The 18,290-nt window shown below is 38.4% G+C and overlaps 3 protein-coding genes across 6 annotated transcripts; 1 reads left to right on the forward strand and 2 right to left on the reverse strand.

The window, feature by feature from the left end:
* Positions 1 to 916: 916 nt before the first annotated feature.
* Positions 917 to 7,665, reverse strand: mfsd11 (major facilitator superfamily domain containing 11). The gene is made up of 14 exons (XM_063018853.1): positions 7,550 to 7,665; positions 6,297 to 6,420; positions 6,099 to 6,154; positions 5,674 to 5,781; positions 5,502 to 5,581; positions 5,215 to 5,311; positions 5,039 to 5,097; positions 4,573 to 4,732; positions 3,764 to 3,804; positions 3,601 to 3,666; positions 3,384 to 3,509; positions 3,124 to 3,298; positions 2,305 to 2,440; positions 917 to 1,893 (listed from the first exon to the last, which is right to left on the reverse strand). Exons 2-14 carry the CDS (start codon positions 6,390 to 6,392, stop codon positions 1,732 to 1,734), a joined length of 1,362 nt encoding a protein of 453 aa, XP_062874923.1. The 5' UTR covers positions 6,393 to 6,420; positions 7,550 to 7,665; the 3' UTR covers positions 917 to 1,731.
* Positions 7,666 to 9,994: 2,329 nt separating this feature from the next.
* Positions 9,995 to 14,119, forward strand: srsf2b (serine and arginine rich splicing factor 2b). Of its 3 annotated transcripts, XM_063018934.1 has the most exons (5): positions 9,995 to 10,448; positions 12,282 to 13,008; positions 13,278 to 13,358; positions 13,461 to 13,500; positions 13,768 to 14,119. In XM_063018934.1, exons 1-2 carry the CDS (start codon positions 10,090 to 10,092, stop codon positions 13,000 to 13,002), a joined length of 1,080 nt encoding a protein of 359 aa, XP_062875004.1. In that variant the 5' UTR covers positions 9,995 to 10,089; the 3' UTR covers positions 13,003 to 13,008; positions 13,278 to 13,358; positions 13,461 to 13,500; positions 13,768 to 14,119. The 3 variants fall into 3 exon arrangements, with proteins under 3 accessions (XP_062875004.1, XP_062875002.1, XP_062875003.1); XM_063018932.1 differs by having other exon boundaries at positions 13,278 to 13,500; XM_063018933.1 differs by lacking the exon at positions 13,461 to 13,500.
* A 2-nt stretch (positions 14,120 to 14,121) lies between these two features.
* On the reverse strand, positions 14,122 to 16,327 carry mettl23 (methyltransferase 23, arginine). 2 transcript variants are annotated; one of them, XM_063018935.1, is made up of 5 exons: positions 16,137 to 16,327; positions 15,939 to 16,043; positions 15,618 to 15,855; positions 15,256 to 15,340; positions 14,122 to 15,084 (listed from the first exon to the last, which is right to left on the reverse strand). In XM_063018935.1, the coding sequence occupies exons 1-5, from the start codon at positions 16,212 to 16,214 to the stop codon at positions 14,928 to 14,930; spliced, it is 663 nt and encodes a 220-aa protein (XP_062875005.1). In that variant the 5' UTR covers positions 16,215 to 16,327; the 3' UTR covers positions 14,122 to 14,927. The 2 variants fall into 2 exon arrangements, with proteins under 2 accessions (XP_062875005.1, XP_062875006.1); XM_063018936.1 differs by having other exon boundaries at positions 16,123 to 16,196.
* Positions 16,328 to 18,290: the final 1,963 nt, after the last annotated feature.

Here is an 18,290-nt window from a genome sequence, read left to right on the forward strand (position 1 = left end):
ATTTTGTTCATAAACAAAGGAATATCACTAAACCACTGATTTGAAGTGAATTGCATTAAAGTGGTTAGACTTTGTGGGTGTAATTTGGTTATATATTTAATAGATTTTTGCTCCCCTCTTTTTAAATGAATTTATGTATAAACATGGGTATTTTTACTATTAATAATGTGTTTACCTGCCCACTGCAGATGAAAATTAGCTTGTTAGCTAACTGGTGCAAAGCATCAGTTCTCATTGAAAGTTCCTTGACAAATAATTCATTAAAACTTTATTCTTAGTTTTTTTTTAATGGCCTAATCCACAGTAATTGTGGAACATCTTGCCTCAATAGCCTCAAATAGGTAATTTCAGTAAGTGCTAACAAGCTTCTGACAGCTCTTATAGAAGCTCTTTTAGCCCAGCTGCTCCAATTTATGTTTTACTGCACATAAGTAGATGATTTGCTGTCACATTTACATTAGAAACTTGTGCCACCGGGTTTTAAATTTCCACTTTATAAGCGTAAATTGCTATTACCAATTCAAAGTTAATCATGCTGTAAAAATGGTCTCCGCTACTTCTCCCACCACTCAAACCTGTAAACCTTAAAAAAAAGTATTGTCCAAACAACCCCCACACATCTCAGTAGTCAGTTTACGCCCATGTAAATATGTCAATTTTTATCAGTGCCTTTGACTGCTGGAGCATCTTGTTTGTTTTAAACTTTGCCCCTTAATGAATGTTCAGTTTCTCTGCATCTAGCCGTCTAGAGATCTGACTGACATTGTTAGAATGTTAGAAGTTCATCACTTCTTCGAGTGTCATATTAAAAAGTAATACTGTTTTTTTATATGTAATTTTAAGTGACCCTCAAATGTTTTCAGATGAAACAAAAACATTAATAATCAATTGAAAACATAAATATGTAAATGTGGTTTATTTTTAAGTGAATAACCTGAGGTAAGCAACAGTACAAAAATTTTGTATAATTAAATACATCTATAAATACTTAATTCTGTTTTAGGTGCCAGTGTGGGTGTACTGCATACTGGATTCAAACTGGAAACTGGAACTAACTAAATAAGGCAAAAGTAGACAGAAAGATCACATTGTTTTTCTTCCAATACTTCATATTACCTTACCTTCAGCATTGTGTCACTGAAAATATCATACAGTGCTGTCAGAATTCTAGATTTAAAATACCTTGAGATTTTTTAACTCGTTTATTATTCATTAAAATCCACCTGCCATTCTGTAGAGTGCAAAGTAATTCTATGCAATATCTGCATGCACTGTTTGCATATAAATTACAATGATGATTTTAGAATGGCTGAAAAGTTCTCCCTTTATATTGCTTGTGCTTACACAAAAAGTCATGTTTTACACGGCCCTGCTGACAGTAAACAGTGCATGCAATTTTATGGATTTAAAGCATTCAAAATATTGTAAACTTCATCTTGTAGTCATTCAATCATGAAACCTGCAAATCCCACTAAGAAATAAAAAAAAATCAAGAATGAAAATCCAGCAAAAAAAAGTGTCTCTGCAATGACTGACATTAAAAATGATTCTGTGGGTGCAGTGGATTGGCTTAAAGAAAGGCTGTTTATATAAACTGTTTCCCTTGGCACAAAATGCCAAATTTGGCTATTTTTAGAGCTAATGTGAGTGAGCAACGCACAGAGCAGGCAAAAGTTGAACCAGTATGGGGAAAACAGTCTTCTGCTGTTAAACTGTCTCAGATTTCAAACATCAGATGCTGTCATAATCCGAGTTCTGTCTGCGGTTGCAAACCATCCACTCAGCTGCGAAGAAAGACAGTGTGCCAACAAAGCCCACCACCACCATAATGAGGAGCTGCCAGTGCAGCAGGAGATAATTACTGTAGAAGAATGCCAGAGCTGCTGTGATGGACTGCAAAGCATACAGGGAGAGAAAAAAAACGTTAGTATTGTGCAAGTGTCTGATAAAATGAACACTTTTCTGTTTGTCTATAAGCATTGCCATTATTTATGTGTCAGTTATAATAGCTCAACAGTTTATATCAGTTATTTGCCTAGCCTTATTACAGTGAGAGCCATCATCTCCAAATGACAAAAAAACTGTGCCGTCCAACAATATATTGATAGTCACAAAAGAACAAACATCCAAAGAACAAAATCAGTGGTAGAAATTTAGGACAAAACACTTATTTTTAGTAAAAACCAACATGCCATACCTAGGTTCGCCTTTTTTTGCTCAAAATCCTTGTCCTTATTGTCTTTGATCTAAGACCTACATTGACTTGTGTAGCATGCATTTAAACAGTAAAATCAGAAATCTTACCTGTACAAACTTGAAGACGGCAAATGCCGAGGCGCTGTCGTCCCGAAACACGAAGCCCACAATGCTGAGCAGTTGAGTGTTGAAACAGCTGTCGCCCAGGCCAAGCAGGAAACTACACAGCAACGCCGTTTCCACGCTGATCACAGGGTCAGCATACCACAGCAGACACAGAGTCACACACAAAATTAGGATGAGTAAAGAAACCAACATGGGACTTTTCCCATAATGCAATATCTTTTAGATTAATATATAGCTAATTCTAACAATTATTGTTTACATATAGAGAATAATTGTTCAGGTATAGTTTAATCAATTTTTGGGTTGTCTAATATAGTAGCTAGTTGAATACAGTACATGCATGGACTTACAATTAAATATCCTGTGTTTAAAGGGACTTGAAATGTTTTGATATTAAATGTTAAATTGGTAACACTGTAGCAGCAATCCTGTATAAATGCTTTGCTAACAGACACATCCAAGTTTGAATGACTCATAATGAGCTTCTATGACTAAAAAATGGTTAAATAAAATTATTTGCATTAGAATGTAGAACTGTGAGAAATTATGTCAACAATTTTAATTCACATAATTAAACTCTTTCTGTTACTTGGACAAATGATCTCTCTTTACAGAGTGTGAACACACTGGAAAAACTGGTAAAGCAAGGCATTAAGGGAAGGTCTAAAATAGCTCATGGCTTATAACAATCATCACTGTAACTGCTGCCACTAGCTATCTCTTAGATAGCCATGTTAGTGTTACTGTTTAGCAGACCAATGCTTTAAATCTAGATCTACTAGTCCTGGTAATATGTGCTACCTGGGAGTGAGGAATCCCTGCAGCTGTGTGCCCTGCTCTGGCGCCAAAGGAGCATCACTGGCAATGTTCAGAAAAATGAGGAAGAAAGCCAAAACATGTGTGACCAATCCCAAGAGCACAACTGGGTTTCTTCCATACTTGTTGCACTGGTTTAACATTCCAAACAAAGAACCACCTGGTCAACACAGAGAAAATCCCTGTTAGAATCAAAACCTTTACAACTTTTTTTTATGGTTGACTCATATAGTGCATACACTTACCAAGTATTTCACCAATGCCAATGAAAATTCCAGACAGGCCAATGAGACTTTTGGCATTATCACCAAAACTATTCATGGCTCCGATGCATGTCCCATATACGCCACTGTAAAATGTCAGTTCCAATCCTAAACCGAAAGAAAAGTATCGAAGAAATACACAAACTCTGAGATAAATAGGTTATGCCACAGAGAGGTGACAAAAAAGTATTGAGTTTACCTGTGTATGCGATGGATATACTAAGCAGCAGCATTTCTTTGGTCATGGACAGCTGAATGGATTTCTCTGTTTACACACATACATAAACATAAAATGTTCAAAGAGTCTTTACAAAGTGTCAGTATTTAATGAGGATTTGTTTATGGTAGCATATAAAACTCACTGAATGCAACCCAAGCTTGAACTCCTATCCCCTGGGGTGTACTGCAAAAACACAAAGAGAAAAACAGAGTGATTGTTTACCTTTGCTGTATTTGTAGATGATAAACATAAACATTTAATTAGGAATAGCAGAATAGTAAAATATTCTTATCAAACAATGGCTGAACCTGTGCTCTGACCTCAACTTTCAAACTTCCATTGGTATACTGTCTTATCACATTATACCAACCATGCAAAATATCTGCAGAGGTTTACTGCACAGTCTGCTGAATATTACACCAGCAGTTGAGAACAATTACTCTGCAGGTACCACTCTGCTATTGTTGGAATGAACAATGTGTGTGCCCATGAAGAGGAGTCACATTCCACCGGAGAGTCAGAATTTGACACAATACCGCCTTCGATATAAAACATCCACACGGAAAGTCTCAGCTGCTCTCATATTCCAAATATCAAATGTCATTGATGCAAAAGAAACTGAATGAGCTGTAACCTGATATCATTATTACATGTATTTATGTCAGCAAACGTTTAATCATTGACATGTCCAAGACTGATATGTGCCTTAATGAGACCAAATTACCTTAATTAAGACCAAAAGTTTACATACACTTGAAAGAGATTTCAATGATTTTGTGACTGGAACACACAACTGCCAATTATTATAGGCATTTAAATAATAATTTTTCAGTCTTTTTGTTCTTTGTAATAGGCGCAGTCAAACCAACCCTATTTATATGGGCACCCATCCAATGGTAGTTACACTTTTGACTTCACTTGTACACACAGACTTACAATTTCCATACTTACACTGTCACCGAGTTACTCTCAGATGAGTCTCCAGGCAGCAGTGATTCAGATGCCTCGGAGGGTACAACCTCTGGCTCGACTCGCTGAATAAGGAAGAAGAGGAAGTTGCCAACCAGACTAATGACAGTGAGTGAGATGAAAACTGTCTGACGGTCCTTATCTAAAACAAACAGGGAAGTCACAAATACAAACTCTGTTTATCCACAAATACATGCAACACATATTTTTGACCAGTGACCCCATTTTATCAAAACAACCCTACTTTCTGCTCAATCAGCTTAAGATTTCAGTTCATTGGGGATATTCCACAAAATGTTAAGTTATTTAAGGTAGTTGTCGTTTTAATATTAATAGTGTTAATCCAAACTTGGCAATGTCATGCTGTTTGGACACATTGTATTTCAGCATATACAAATCATTATCAAAAAGAAAGAAATGTGTGTAAGAAAAGCCATTAAATCCTCACCTGATATGTGACTCTTCCCATGCCAGGCAAAATATATGTACAGATTGCCAAAGATTAAACTGCAGAATACATAAACACACAAAGATAGACAACCATTAACCAAATGCTTGTTGAGGATATATTCATGTCAGTGATAAAAGTAGCATATAAAAGCTAAACTAACACAGTTACACTACCTTAACTGCAGCAAAGCCCAGAATATCCCACTGTTTCGGCCGATGGTGGAGTCAGTGGAGTTGATGGTGAGGAGGTTCCCCTGAGCTGTCCACAGCACTACAAGAAAAATACACAAAATAAAACAGAAAAAAGAAGAAGAATCCAGTAAAGTTTTAAGACAGTGTTCAATTCTAACAAGGTCCTCAGTAGGTAATGTACCCAGCTAGCTAACAGTATTAACAGTATCCGGCTTTAAAGCTTAACTTTGTGTAAATATTTATGTAGTATACAAACAGATGCTCCACACCTGCCGCTGCAATCCCAACCAGGACTGAAGCAGTGTAGAAACTCCAGGTAAAAGGGTGAATAAACGTAGCGATGTAACCACTACAAAAACAAAGACAAAAGCAAAAGGTATAAGCAAATATATATAAATCCCATTTCCAGAAAAATTGGCATTCTGTAAAATATGAGCTTACCTGTAAACAAGTCCACTAAAAAACAGTGACAACTGGGGTCCAATGACTGCTACCACTGAGGGGGCAATTAAGTTGGATGCAGAGAAGACTCCATAGATAATAGCCATACTATAAAGAAGAGACAAAGTCGCTGTTATTGTTGTAAGCTAATTCTCAAAACATGTAGTAGAGGAACAGTGGTCTCTTGCCACGTTCCAAAGAGTTATGTCTGATATTTCTAACACTGTGTGTTAAAACTAAAAGAATTAATCCATTAAAAACAATTAGTAAATTTACTAGTGCTTTTTACGCTGACATTTATTAGACAACAGCAAGAAAATCAGAAGCTGGAAATTTTAAAGCCATACATGCCACATGACTTTTACTAGTGACAGACATGGCATTCACAGAAACACAACCTAACATATAAACAAGCTGTAAACCACCTTGTGTAACCACTTCCATGGAATTCGGTACTGTTGAAACTTTTGATCACTGTTTGCTGTAAAAAAGAAAAGAAAAAACACAAAAAGTCTTTATCTGCAGTTAAATACATCAAACTGTAAATATAAATTGATACAATTGTATACACGCTTGAGTTTCAAATCTTTTTACACATAAAAAATAATACATTTGTGTCATACTTCAATGTTGCCGCAGGTTTGGAAGGCGGTAAACATGAACATGAAGCTACCACCCAAAATGATGATATTAAGTAGCGATTTTCTTTCTGGCTTCATCTTGGTGTGATGTCTCCTCAATTACAGTCTGGAAAAGAGCAAGCATATAGTAATTCCAAGTGTGTAAAATCAGGTACATTTTAACCAGATATAAACCTGCAGTGCGGGAGTGAGTTTTTTTTTTTTTGCAATTATGTTTCTGTAATAGACAGAAAAGCAGCAGGACAATTTGTCTAAATCAGTTGGGAAGTGAGGAAGGGTCTCATCTGTATTCCCAGCAACATTTGTTTCATTACGACCTATTGCATTTAAAAAGAGGCAACTATCCACTTACCAATTGGCACACTGGTGGTCAGTTTCCCAGAACAGGACTAAAGAGATGTCTAATTTTGTCTAATTTTAAATCATTGTTGACTTAAACCATTTAAACCATTTAGGCTTAAACACTCTGGCAGCATTCACAGAAACTCATACGACATCCAGAATATTTGGGTGCACAAAATGATGCATAATGTCAGCACTTGTTGCCGGTTATTATTATTAAAAACAGAACAAAATCGTGGTAAAAATATAACGCAGTAATTTGGATTTTTTTTTTTATTATAATAAACTTATTTGGAAAATCTGCATGTTCTATTTTAATTACTCTGATACTGTAATTGTGTAAAAGATTAAGTGTTGATCATTTTAAGATATTTCACAGTAAGTCAAGGTAAACAGTTTTCAAGTCCCTTTTTTTAAAGAATGTCTCTTAACTTCTACTGCTTCTATTGATACACTGTGTGTTACCTCCGGATACTCCGGTTTCCTCCCATCTGACCTGACTGCTCGTATTTGTTTCTAGTAAATGTGTCACCCTGCAGCGGATTGGTACCATATCTAAGGTGTGTTTCTGCCTTTTACTCAGTGTTTTCCTGACCAGGATAAAGCGGTCAGGAGAAATAAATAAATTAAATGAATCATATGTAATAAACACCCTCTGATACCCTGGTTAGATTAGGTTAAGACTGTGATTAATTACTTCTACTTACTGACACATTATTAGGAATTAATAATTATTAGGAACTTTCTGTGGTCTTGGCGTAAAGCAAATATACAATATCATAACCATTTTTAACTATATGAAATACTCCACTATACACCACTCTACTAAATACAGGTTTTGTTCAGCTTTGTCGTCAGCCTGGGTTTAGCCATGTTAGCTAGTTCAAACTTACCTATAACAGTGACAGTGAGGAGCTGGTAATGTCTTTATCCTTCACAGCTTACAGATGTACTTTAACATGTCGATCAGATGATGTGAATGTACAGAATCTTTCACAGTAAAACACCTAATAAACATCAGAATGAAGAACTTAATCCACTCTCTAACTCACCGCGTTCCTTCACCACTCAAACACAACTGAGCTGTCATGTGAGGGGTCAGCTGATCCTGAGGAGCCTCGAACACTGCTCATGGGAAATGGAGTTTATTTATTGTGCAGGCACAAAACCCGCTTTAACAAGCTCTTATAAAATAGCAATTCACTACTGGTATGAACATATCGTTCAGTTTTTAATCTCTCGTATTTAATTTGTCCTAATAATGTAATAATTTTTGAACGCGTCTGTTTCAGTTTACTTTGTTTTTGTAACATGACAATGCTACATTCACTTGCTCCTAGATTTCTTTCAAACCTCTATTTAATTTAATTATTCGCGGTCCGCCATCAATATGAGTTCTTGACAATTTTATCTCCAGTCAGTTGGAGCTTTTTATGCACTTTCTATATGTAGGAACTAGAAACTCGGAGTTACGACACCCTTATCAAGATCATGAATGTCTTCATTTACTTATTTATCAGGATTTTAACCCCATGTTACACACTTTGGTTACATTAATGACAGAAACTGTAGTTACTCGTTACACAAGGTTCATCAGTTCACAAGTTTAATGTCAAACACAGTCATGGACAATTTCGAATCGGCAATTCACTTCACTTGCATGTCTTTGGACTGTGGGAGGAAACACACAGAGACACGGGGAGAACATGCAAACTCCACACAGAAAGGACCCTGACCACAACACCTGAGGATCGAACCCAGGACCTTCTTGCTGTGAGCCACCGTGCCGCCCTAACCAGGCGTAACCAGGAGCTCATGGGCCCCAGTGCAAAAGAAATGTGTGTGTGTGTGTGTGTGTGGTGGAGGGCCCCCACCCGCCATGGGCCCCAGTGCACCTGCCCCCCCAGTAGTTACGCCCCTGGTGCCACCCTAAAATACAACTATAAAATGCAATCCTTCTTTAGAAATGTTATTCAAAAAACTTTTAGTACATCCTAAAATTGTCCTTAATAAATATTGAACCAGAATGTATTGTGTGAACTCATTTATGCAGGTCCTTGCTCATTATTGAACAGTATTTGCTGTGCTTTTTTAAGAAGAAATGATCTTAGCCCATCAGCCAGCTAATTCTGCTTTGTGCGTGGGGTTTGGCAGGGCAAACATGCAAAATATTTGGACGCTGATCAGGCTGTGTATTGATCTGTACTGTAGAGTCCGAAACTTGTATGTACTATAATTCTAGGCAGGGACGCGCAATCATATCCGGCAGTCAACCTAGAAATAAAAAATATAATCAAGACTAGAGGTCATCAAAACATTCAACAGTACCTTCATGAAACATATAATGAAGTAGTACAAATATTCACAGATGCGTCTAAAGAGCCAACAGGTAAAACGGGCGTGGCAGTTTACATACCCAAATACAACAGAACAATAAAAAAGAGAACCACAGATCACATCTCAATATTCACTGCAGAGATGATGGCCATTATATTAGCACTACACTGGGTAGAAGAAGCTAAACCACATAAAACAGTAATTTGTTCAGACTCAATGTCCGCTCTAACAAGCATACAAACCGGTAAATCCACAAGTAGACAAGATTTGGTTGATGAAGCACATCAGATGATTTACATAATAAATCAACAAAATGTACAGTTACAGTTCACCTGGATTCCAGCACACATAGGTATTGAGGGAAATGAAAGGGTAGATAAGCTGGCAAAAGAAGCAACACAATCAGAACAGGTAGAAGTACAGATCCCACTAAGTAAATTAGAATTTAAAACAATAATTAAAGAAGGTATTCAAAAAGTATGGCAGGAAAAATGGAGTAAAGAAGGAAAAGGGAGACACTTGTATAATATCCAGCAAAAGGTAACAAATAGGAAAAACATCTCATTCTCACGGCAGGAGGAAACATGGATTACTAGACTAAGAATAGGGCACACAGGTTTAAACAGCGGCCTATACATTTTAGGAAAACATTACACTGGGATGTGCCCATACTGTAATGAGGTAGAAACTGTAAAACATGTATTACTTATATGCAGATATTATTCCAAAGAAAGAGAAGAATTAAAGAAGGCAATAAAGAAACCGTTAACACTGAATAACTTATTAAATCTAGAAACAGAATCCACAAGCAAAGCGGTCATGAAATTCCTAAAAGAAACTCAAATCACAAGGAGACTATAAATGTTATTGTTTCTTTATTAACATGAAGTCCTAAAGTGATCACACATCAGTCCAGTGGATGGCGGTAATGCACAGCGAATGCAAACTGCCAATAAAAATCACAGAAGAAGAAGAAGAAGAAGAAGACGCGCAATCGTAGTGCGCATGCGCGTTGTGTTTTCCGTTAATGGCCGTTACAGAGCTGGTTTGGTTGAGTTGCGGACTATCGTGAGAAGATTCCTCCCGGTTCTATAACATGAGTTACGGCAGACCTCCGCCCGCCATCGAGGGCATGACTTCGTTAAAAGTGGATAACTTGACGTATCGAACGTCCCCGGAAACTCTGCGCAGAGTGTTTGAGAAGTACGGCCGGGTGGGAGACGTGTATATCCCCCGAGATCGCTACAGTAAGGAGAGCCGAGGCTTCGCTTTCGTTCGCTTTCACGATCGGAGAGACGCGGAGGACGCGATGGACGCCATGGATGGAGCTATTCTAGGCGGACGAGAGCTGAGGGTTCAGATGACTCGTTACGGGAGACCGCCTGACTCTTACTACGGTGGCCGCCGCGCACGAGGACCGAGGAGGTCCGGAGGATACGGAGCCCGAAGCAGGAGGTGAGACAGTGGCGTAACTACGGGGGGGGAACAGATGCACTGGGGCCCATGGCAGGGGGGGAGCAGATGCACTGGGGCCCATGGCAGGGGGGGGCCCCTCCACGACAATGAACCGTTGGAAAGGGGGCGGGACATTTTTTCTGTGCAGCTTCCGGGTTGTGGAGCTCTGTAGAGTTCCAAACATCCCATAGAGCCCCATTCATTTCCACTACTTATCAAACATTTTTAGCTGTATGTTGCTTTGTTTTAAAAAAATTATGAATTTAATGTCATTAATATACGTAATACTGTTATTGTTTAGCATCTGCTCAGCACTAAATGTTACATGTTTATCTTAATTAATAGGTATAACTGAATTTAGCTGAGTCAGTTTAGCTTAATTAATGACACACGAGTCTTTTCACCTAAAATGAGTTGATTAATCAAGAGTCTTGTTACAGAAATGATCATAAAACATTAGAACCACAATAAATCATTATACTTTTACTTTCATTCTTAAGTACATTTGAAGGTAAATGTAGTTTAGTACTTTAGTGGAGGTAAAGAGTATGTTTACTTTTACTACTACTTTTACTGGAGTAATATGTTACCTTGGATATCTCTACTTTAACTCAACTACATGGTTTGTGTACCTTGTCCACCACTTACATTAGACAAAATGAACTAGTGCATATTCATAATGAATTCATTAATGTATTACATGTAGGAATCAATGATTAATCACTCATGAAATAAGAGATGAATGAAGCTATTTCATGTACCTGCACTATAATGTTAAAGGTACGGTAGTGTGTTTATCAATCTGTTCATTCAGTGCAGGTAAACCTTATGAATCCAGCACATGACTTAGTGTTTAGCCAAAATGATTATTATTATGAATCCTCAGGAAGTGAAGGGAGATTAGTTTATGTAAAAAACAAAACATAAAAAACTTTAATGTCTATACTGTATATTGTCTCTACTACTTAATGATATGGCATTATGTAATGTATGCTAATATAATGTACTGTGTGTTAACAAGAACGACCTATTAACAAGTCATTATAAACATCAATCTTCCACTTCATATACCAAATTGACTTTAAAGCAGATGCAGTAAATGTAAACGCAGTTGAAAATACCCAGAAATTGTACAAATGTTTATTATTTGCCGTTTAATATTTCATTTACTGCTGCCTGTCCCATATGAGAACATGACAGCGCCGGGTTTGTTTGGAACTATTGAGGGTTACATGAACCACGTGACCGCGTAGCGGCGAGATCAAGGAGTGTCGCAACTCTCTCTCTCTACGGCTCTGAACTCAACCACCCACCTCACTGCCCCTCCATTGGCTGCACGTTATGCATGTATTATGGCAAGCCAAACAGAAATATATAGTAAACACTGATATATATATACAGTATATGGAATAATATCACTTCTGGTTGTGTTAGTTACTCGGGAGGCACGGTGGCTCAGTGGGTAGCACTGTCGCCTGGGTTCGATCTTCAGGTGTGGCGGTCCGGGCGATCCTTTCTGTGTGGAGTTTGCATGTTCTCCCCGTGTCTGTGTGGGTTTCCTCTGGGAGCTCTGGTTTCCTCCCACAGTACAAAGACGTGCAGTCAGGTTAATTGGAGATACTGAATTGTCCATAACTGTATTTGACATTAACCTTGTGAACTGATCAATCTTGAAAAAGGAGTAACTACCTGTTCTGTCATGAATGTAACCAAAGAGTGTAAAACATGACGTTAAAATCCTAATAAATACATAAGTATTAGTTTCTCTGCAAACACAACTACGTGGTCATGACGTTACAACCGCCAATATGTTTGCCTTTTCTCTCCTTGTAGCCCAAGACGCAAAAGACGAAGCCGATCAAGAAGCCGAAGTCGTTCGCGATCACGCAGCCGCTCTCGGTACAGCAAATCGAAGTCCCGCTCGTCTTCCCGATCCCGGTCTCGCTCTCGCTCCAAGTCACGATCAGCTCAGAAGAACGAGTCCAAATCTGCACCAAGATCTCCACCACGATCCAGATTCCGCTCAAGGTCACGATCAGCTCAGAAGAGCAAGTCCAAGTCTGCACCAAGATCTCCATCACGATCCAGATCCCGTTCAAGGTCACGATCAGCTCAGAAGAGCAAGTCCAAGTCTGCACCAAGATCTCCACCACGATCCAGATCTCGTTCAAGGTCACGATCAGCTCAGAAGAGCAAGTCCAAGTCTGCACCAAGATCTCCACCACGATCCAGATCTCGTTCAAGGTCACGATCAGCTCAGAAGAGCAAGTCCAAGTCTGCACCAAGATCTCCACCACGATCCAGATCTCGTTCAAGGTCACGATCAGCTCAGAAGAGCAAGTCCAAGTCTGCACCAAGATCTCCATCACGATCCAGATCCCGTTCAAGGTCACGATCAGCTCAGAAGAGCAAGTCCAAGTCTGCACCAAGATCTCCATCACGATCCAGATCCCGCTCAAAGTCCCGCTCCAGAAGTCATACACCTGCATCCAAATCCCGATCCAAATCCAAAAGCAGATCCAAATCCCCAGATGTAGATGGGGCTGAAGATTAAATACTGGTAAGGATGTATAAAACTAGTCATCTGGTTGTTTTGGTTGCTGATTATATCCAGCGAATATATAGAAATAGAAATATATAGAAATTTTCTTCATCTCACACATTTCACATCAAAATGCGATTCTGTAAGTGATCTGAAATCATTTACTGTGACATGCACACACAGCTAATGAGAGAGAACATTACTTTTTAACCAAACTTTAATCTGCAATTCATTTCTTTTTTTCTACTATGTTTGTCCTGACACTAACCCTTCTTATTTTTCTACAGAAATGTGAATCTCTGAGAAGCCTCACCAGACCTTGCCCGAAAATCTAAAGACTGTTCTAAAGTTTCTGCTAGATATAAAAGGTTATTGTTGTGTATGTAATTTGAATCACTTTAGGCAATTTTTTCTTTGTATTTTAAATTGTTTTTCCCCCATGTTCTAATGTTTTTCAATTTATTGACTAGGATGATGTTACAGAACATCACTTATCTGTAAACTTCGGAGGTAAAACTTCTTTATATCTGAAGTCTTGGTTAAACCTTGCTGGTAACGTTGTTCTGGTTTTAGAATCCATTTAAGCTTTTCTTTTAAAATTAGTTGTAGTTTAAAGTTCAGTCTATTTTGATTTTGAGAAATGCCTGGAATAAATCAAAGCATTAGTTTTCTGACAGAATAGAATAAATTGTCATTTTAATATTGTGTTGGCGTGTTTGGTTACTTGCTTTATAACTGGGGTTTAATCTTCTGTCCCATGTATTTTGTGTGCACTAGATGCAGTTGTGTAGCAGGTGATTATTGCTGGTTAGGTGTTAAGATCCAGGGTTGCTGTGCTGAGTGCTTGGCTGTTTCCAGATTGCTGCTGTTAGTGTCTGATAAACAGCATCTGCTAATCTGGTGATATGTTGTTTGCAAATTAACTGTAACTCTTTTTGTTTGTTAGAAATGACAGTGCTGGAATAAGTTCAGGGCTTGCCAATACAAATCTATTGGATTTTAGACAATCATTTTTGTTCATGGAACCATCAAACATGCTTGGATATAGCATCAATTGTTTCTGTATGAAGCCAGGGTTATGTAATCTGTTTTTCCCTTTTTAAATAAAATTATAAACCCTTGACTTAAATCTTTACTCACACGTTTATGTAAAATATACAAACAAAACCTTTATTAATTAAATACAACAGAAGTAAGCCTCAAGGCTGCATTACGCTGCCATTTGTACAGGTGTAATTTGTCTCTCTTCGGTCTAAAGTGCACTTCAGGAGGAGGGCCAAGGGAATTTGGAAAAGCCGCTGTCCGAACTAGAAGTGATTCAATCTCTAACCACATCTGCAGTGATTGATTAGTACAGATGTGCGGGTGGACTTTCAACTCTGCTGCTTGGATGAAGAAATCGGCCTCGAGTCAGGAGTGTGTTGAAAGCTGAAATAGGGGTCCAACCTTCTATATTATACACCATCAATGCTTAGTTGTGTGATTATTTTGTAATGCTGGTACAGTAATATTAAGATGGAGTCTCTGGTCTTCAGCTTGTTTTTTTAAAGGTAAAACTAAAGCTTAACGAATGGGTAACAGTGCAGCATTGATAAGCTGCTACATAACCTTTGGTCATCATGAGTCCCCCTAATCCCACTCCTTATTCTGTGACTGTTCCCAGTGCAGTGCAGCAAATATGTCCATATTCCACAAAATGTTAGGTTATTGATTCAGATGTCTCAAGCTTGTGAGTTCGAATCTCAGCTCTGCAAAAAGGCCAGCCGGGTCGCCTTTATGGACAAAGTTTCTAGACAATGAGCCACGTACAGCTTTTTGCATTTTTATCCCTTGTTTAATGGACAGCCAAAAGCTTTTACTGTCCTTATAAAAGATTAGATGAGACATTTCTTTCAGGCTGTTCTTGTACACACATCAGAGGAAGCATGGTGCAGCTGTTAGTTCTTATGTGTTATGATTAGCATTTGTATTGTATGATTCCCAGGTAAAGTGGATCCAGCAAGGTGTTTTTTGTTTGCATGAAATGAGTCCAGGGGAACATGAGAACACTGCAGGTTCCATTTGTGCAACAAAGCTTCTATAGACCAGTCAGTGCTGAAAGAGAAACATGGGTGGGGGCATAAAAAAGTCATTCAGTGTTTTCATTTAGAAATGACTGAACATTTTTGAAAGGAACATAATGGGTTTCTAGGACAATAATAGTGTTTTTCTTTTATAAGTTGGTATGCTTATAAAGATCTTTATAAGATCAAGGGGGGCTCCTACCTTCTCTCTTGATATGTGGTCCAGAATTGTCCAGATGGGTTTCGTCTAAGAAGAAAGGAAACTGTCACAAGGACATCTTCAAAATCTGTTGAAAGTGATGCACAAGCAGAAGATTTTTGACAGTACAAAATGCAGTAGGAATCAGACCTTAAGAGTACAAATAAAAAAAAGAATTAATAATTTTAAAGTCTACTACTATTAACAATAATTTACAGAACCATACAGAACTTGCTGCAACCCTGACAATGAAGTAGTTGATGCAAAAGAAGTGGATGAAGCAGTTCTTAAATAGAATTTGTCACGTTAAAGATTTTCATTTGTAAGAAAAGTATAAAATGCTAATGAAGTAGGTTTGTTTTCACCTTCTGGTTCATAGAAAACATCTGATCCCAGAATAATATCTACAGGTAGTAGAGCTGTAAGCTCTGGTGAGATCTCTCCCCAGGTAAGCGGGAGTACAGGAACATCAGGCAGATGGTTAAGTTCACAGGATCGCTTGCTGTTCTTCAGACACTGAGGAAGTTCAGCACTGTCCGACAGAATCACATGAGCTCCACACTTAGCTGCCACTATGCCTGGCAAACTGGCACCAGCACCAAGCTGTAGCAATGGGGGGAAAGATGGTGAACTTCATTAATACCAGCATGAAGTCTTCTAAATAGAGTCCAGTTGTGAAGTCTCACCTCTAGTATGCTTTTATTCTGTAGTGTCTCCTGTGCAGTCCAAACGTACTGTGCCAACACCACTGCTGCAGGCCAGACGTACATCCCATACTGAGGATCAACAACCTGGATTCACACACACGAGCAAAACATGACATGTGATGAACAGTATTAGTGGTAATGAACCATAACATGCACTGTTTACCTCCCAGTTAGTACCTCTGCCACTGACACTCGCAAAGCACGCCTGTCCTCCTGGTTCTCAAATGCGAATGTTTTCTGAACAAGTTCGTTCATACTTATAATACTGCGCTATGTTCTGATTATTATACGCAGCATCACCTACATGTTCACTTCGTAAAGAATACCGAGCATGGCGGTGGCATTTTAAAGGCAGTACCGGCGGAGCGCGGCTATTCGCAGCGTCATACGTCACCACAGTGTCAGACCAATAACTTCAGCATGTATCCCTCCGCCATCTAGAGTTAGGAAAGTAGACCAATATATCACAACAAAAAGAAAATATAACTATTACGATCTTTTTGGCTGTAACAGCAAAATCAGGCCGATTATCGCACACTTTAACGAATCACTTGTCTGATGAGCCACACAGATGTGTCTGTATTGTATGTATTGCTGTTCTTTTAATGTCTAATGGGTAGTTATTAATAAGGCAATTTTGAAAAAGGTTTGCTATTCAGGAAAATATACCTGGGTACATTAAGATGACTAAAACAGTGGATTTGTATATAGGCCTAAATATAAATCTATATAAAAAATACTTGAGTTTGGTTCTACCTGGGTTTGGTTCCACTGGGAAACAAGGCAGCAACATCCCAGACAGGGTGCCAATCCGTAGCATGGCTTTGTAAGATTTTCTTTGGCCACTCATCCCCCACCACCAAATAATATAATATTTCATATGAACTATTTTTATTGAGCATGCACATTCAATTTTGTGTGTAAACACGGCATCTGTGCACACGTCTGAGAATACAATCAATCCTGCTAACAGATAAACAAGTAATGTTCTTGACTTTTCAACACGAAAATAATGCCATAATGTCCTCTTTTAAAAACTAATATATGGCCAATCCAGTACTGTGATCATACTGTGTACAATATCATGTTGTGTATCTAATTAAACAATGTGGTAACATCCTTAATTATCCATTTTGTTTACCTTATGTTTTATGATGACAGAAACACACCAGAAAACAATTTTAAAAAGAAAATTTGTTCAAGAGTTCAAGAGAGGCTTTATTGTAATTTCAGCTATATACAAGTACATACTGAAACGAAACAAAGTTCCTCCGGGACCAGGGTGCAACATAGAACAAAAAGTGCAAGACAATACAATACACAGTGCAGATAAACAACAGTACAATAAATACAAAATACATTTCTAATCTAAAAAAGTAATTAAGGGAGACACGACGAGAGACAAGAGTAGTGTTGGCCAGTACATGGTTCTGAGTAAATGATAGATAAGGTAAAAACGTATTCTGATACGTTGTGGACAGTTGTGACCTAGCGGTTAAGGCACTGGACTAGTAATCCAAAGGTTGCTGGTTCAAGCCCCACCACTGCCAGCTTGCCACTGTTGGGCCCTTGAACAAGATCCTCAATTGCTTAGTTACAAGTACATATTGAAACGAAACAACGTTCCTCCAGGACCAGTGTGCAACATAGAACAAAAAGTGCAAGACAATACAATACACAGTGCAGATAAACAACACTGCTAAATGCTTAAAATGTAAATGATATACAGTTAACAGTGTATGGTTTTTATAGCAGCAGAGATTTAAAAACATAAGGTGCAGACATCCCAAGTTGCAAAAACTCATTTCAGGGAGGTACCCCCGGACCCGGACCTCGACCCCGACCCCCCCAAGCCCAACAACAAAAAAAGCTATAAAAAAAACCTCTCGCACACACCAAAGGATATGGGTCATAACAGAACTTTTAGGAGCTGTACTAGAGTGTACTAGATAATAGACTTATGTTTCTTACATAATGCTATAGGTCGCATATTAGTTAACAGATTTAGGTTCCCTACATAGTGCACTAGACAGTATATTAGACAATTGATTCATGTTCCCTACACAGTGCGCTAGATTGTATATCAGATAACGGATTTAATACACGATTGGGGAAAAAAGTCTGTGGCGCCTGCGTGCGCGTGTGTGCGCGCTCTTGGCCGCTCGTTCTAGATTCCGGGAGATTTTATCTGACTTGCGGGCATCAGGGAGCCGCTCTGTATATGCGGGAGACTCCCAGAACTTCCAGGAGACTTGGGATGTCTGACGGTGCAAAAAAAATGCACCTAACAATTTAACAAATTTTACAAATGACACCTTACAAATTTTATTT

This window comes from Trichomycterus rosablanca, chromosome 22, assembly GCF_030014385.1.
Source record: "Trichomycterus rosablanca isolate fTriRos1 chromosome 22, fTriRos1.hap1, whole genome shotgun sequence".
Classification (NCBI taxonomy): domain Eukaryota; kingdom Metazoa; phylum Chordata; class Actinopteri; order Siluriformes; family Trichomycteridae; genus Trichomycterus; species Trichomycterus rosablanca.

Coding starts and splice junctions, on each gene's coding strand:
- srsf2b (XM_063018932.1), top strand. CDS start 10,090: ATGAGTTACGGCAGACCTCCGCCCGCCATCGAGGGCATGACTTCGTTA. Junction 10,449..12,281: donor TACGGAGCCCGAAGCAGGAG/GTGAGACAGTGG, acceptor CTCTCCTTGTAG/CCCAAGACGCAAAAGACGAA.
- mettl23 (XM_063018935.1), bottom strand. CDS start 16,214: ATGAACGAACTTGTTCAGAAAACATTCGCATTTGAGAACCAGGAGGAC. Junction 15,856..15,938: donor AGAATAAAAGCATACTAGAG/GTGAGACTTCAC, acceptor CCATTGCTACAG/CTTGGTGCTGGTGCCAGTTT. Junction 15,341..15,617: donor TGTTTTCTATGAACCAGAAG/GTGAAAACAAAC, acceptor CACTTTCAACAG/ATTTTGAAGATGTCCTTGTG.
- mfsd11 (XM_063018853.1), bottom strand. CDS start 6,392: ATGAAGCCAGAAAGAAAATCGCTACTTAATATCATCATTTTGGGTGGT. Junction 5,582..5,673: donor TTTAGTGGACTTGTTTACAG/GTAAGCTCATAT, acceptor TTGTTTTTGTAG/TGGTTACATCGCTACGTTTA. Junction 4,733..5,038: donor TGGGAAGAGTCACATATCAG/GTGAGGATTTAA, acceptor TGTTTGTTTTAG/ATAAGGACCGTCAGACAGTT.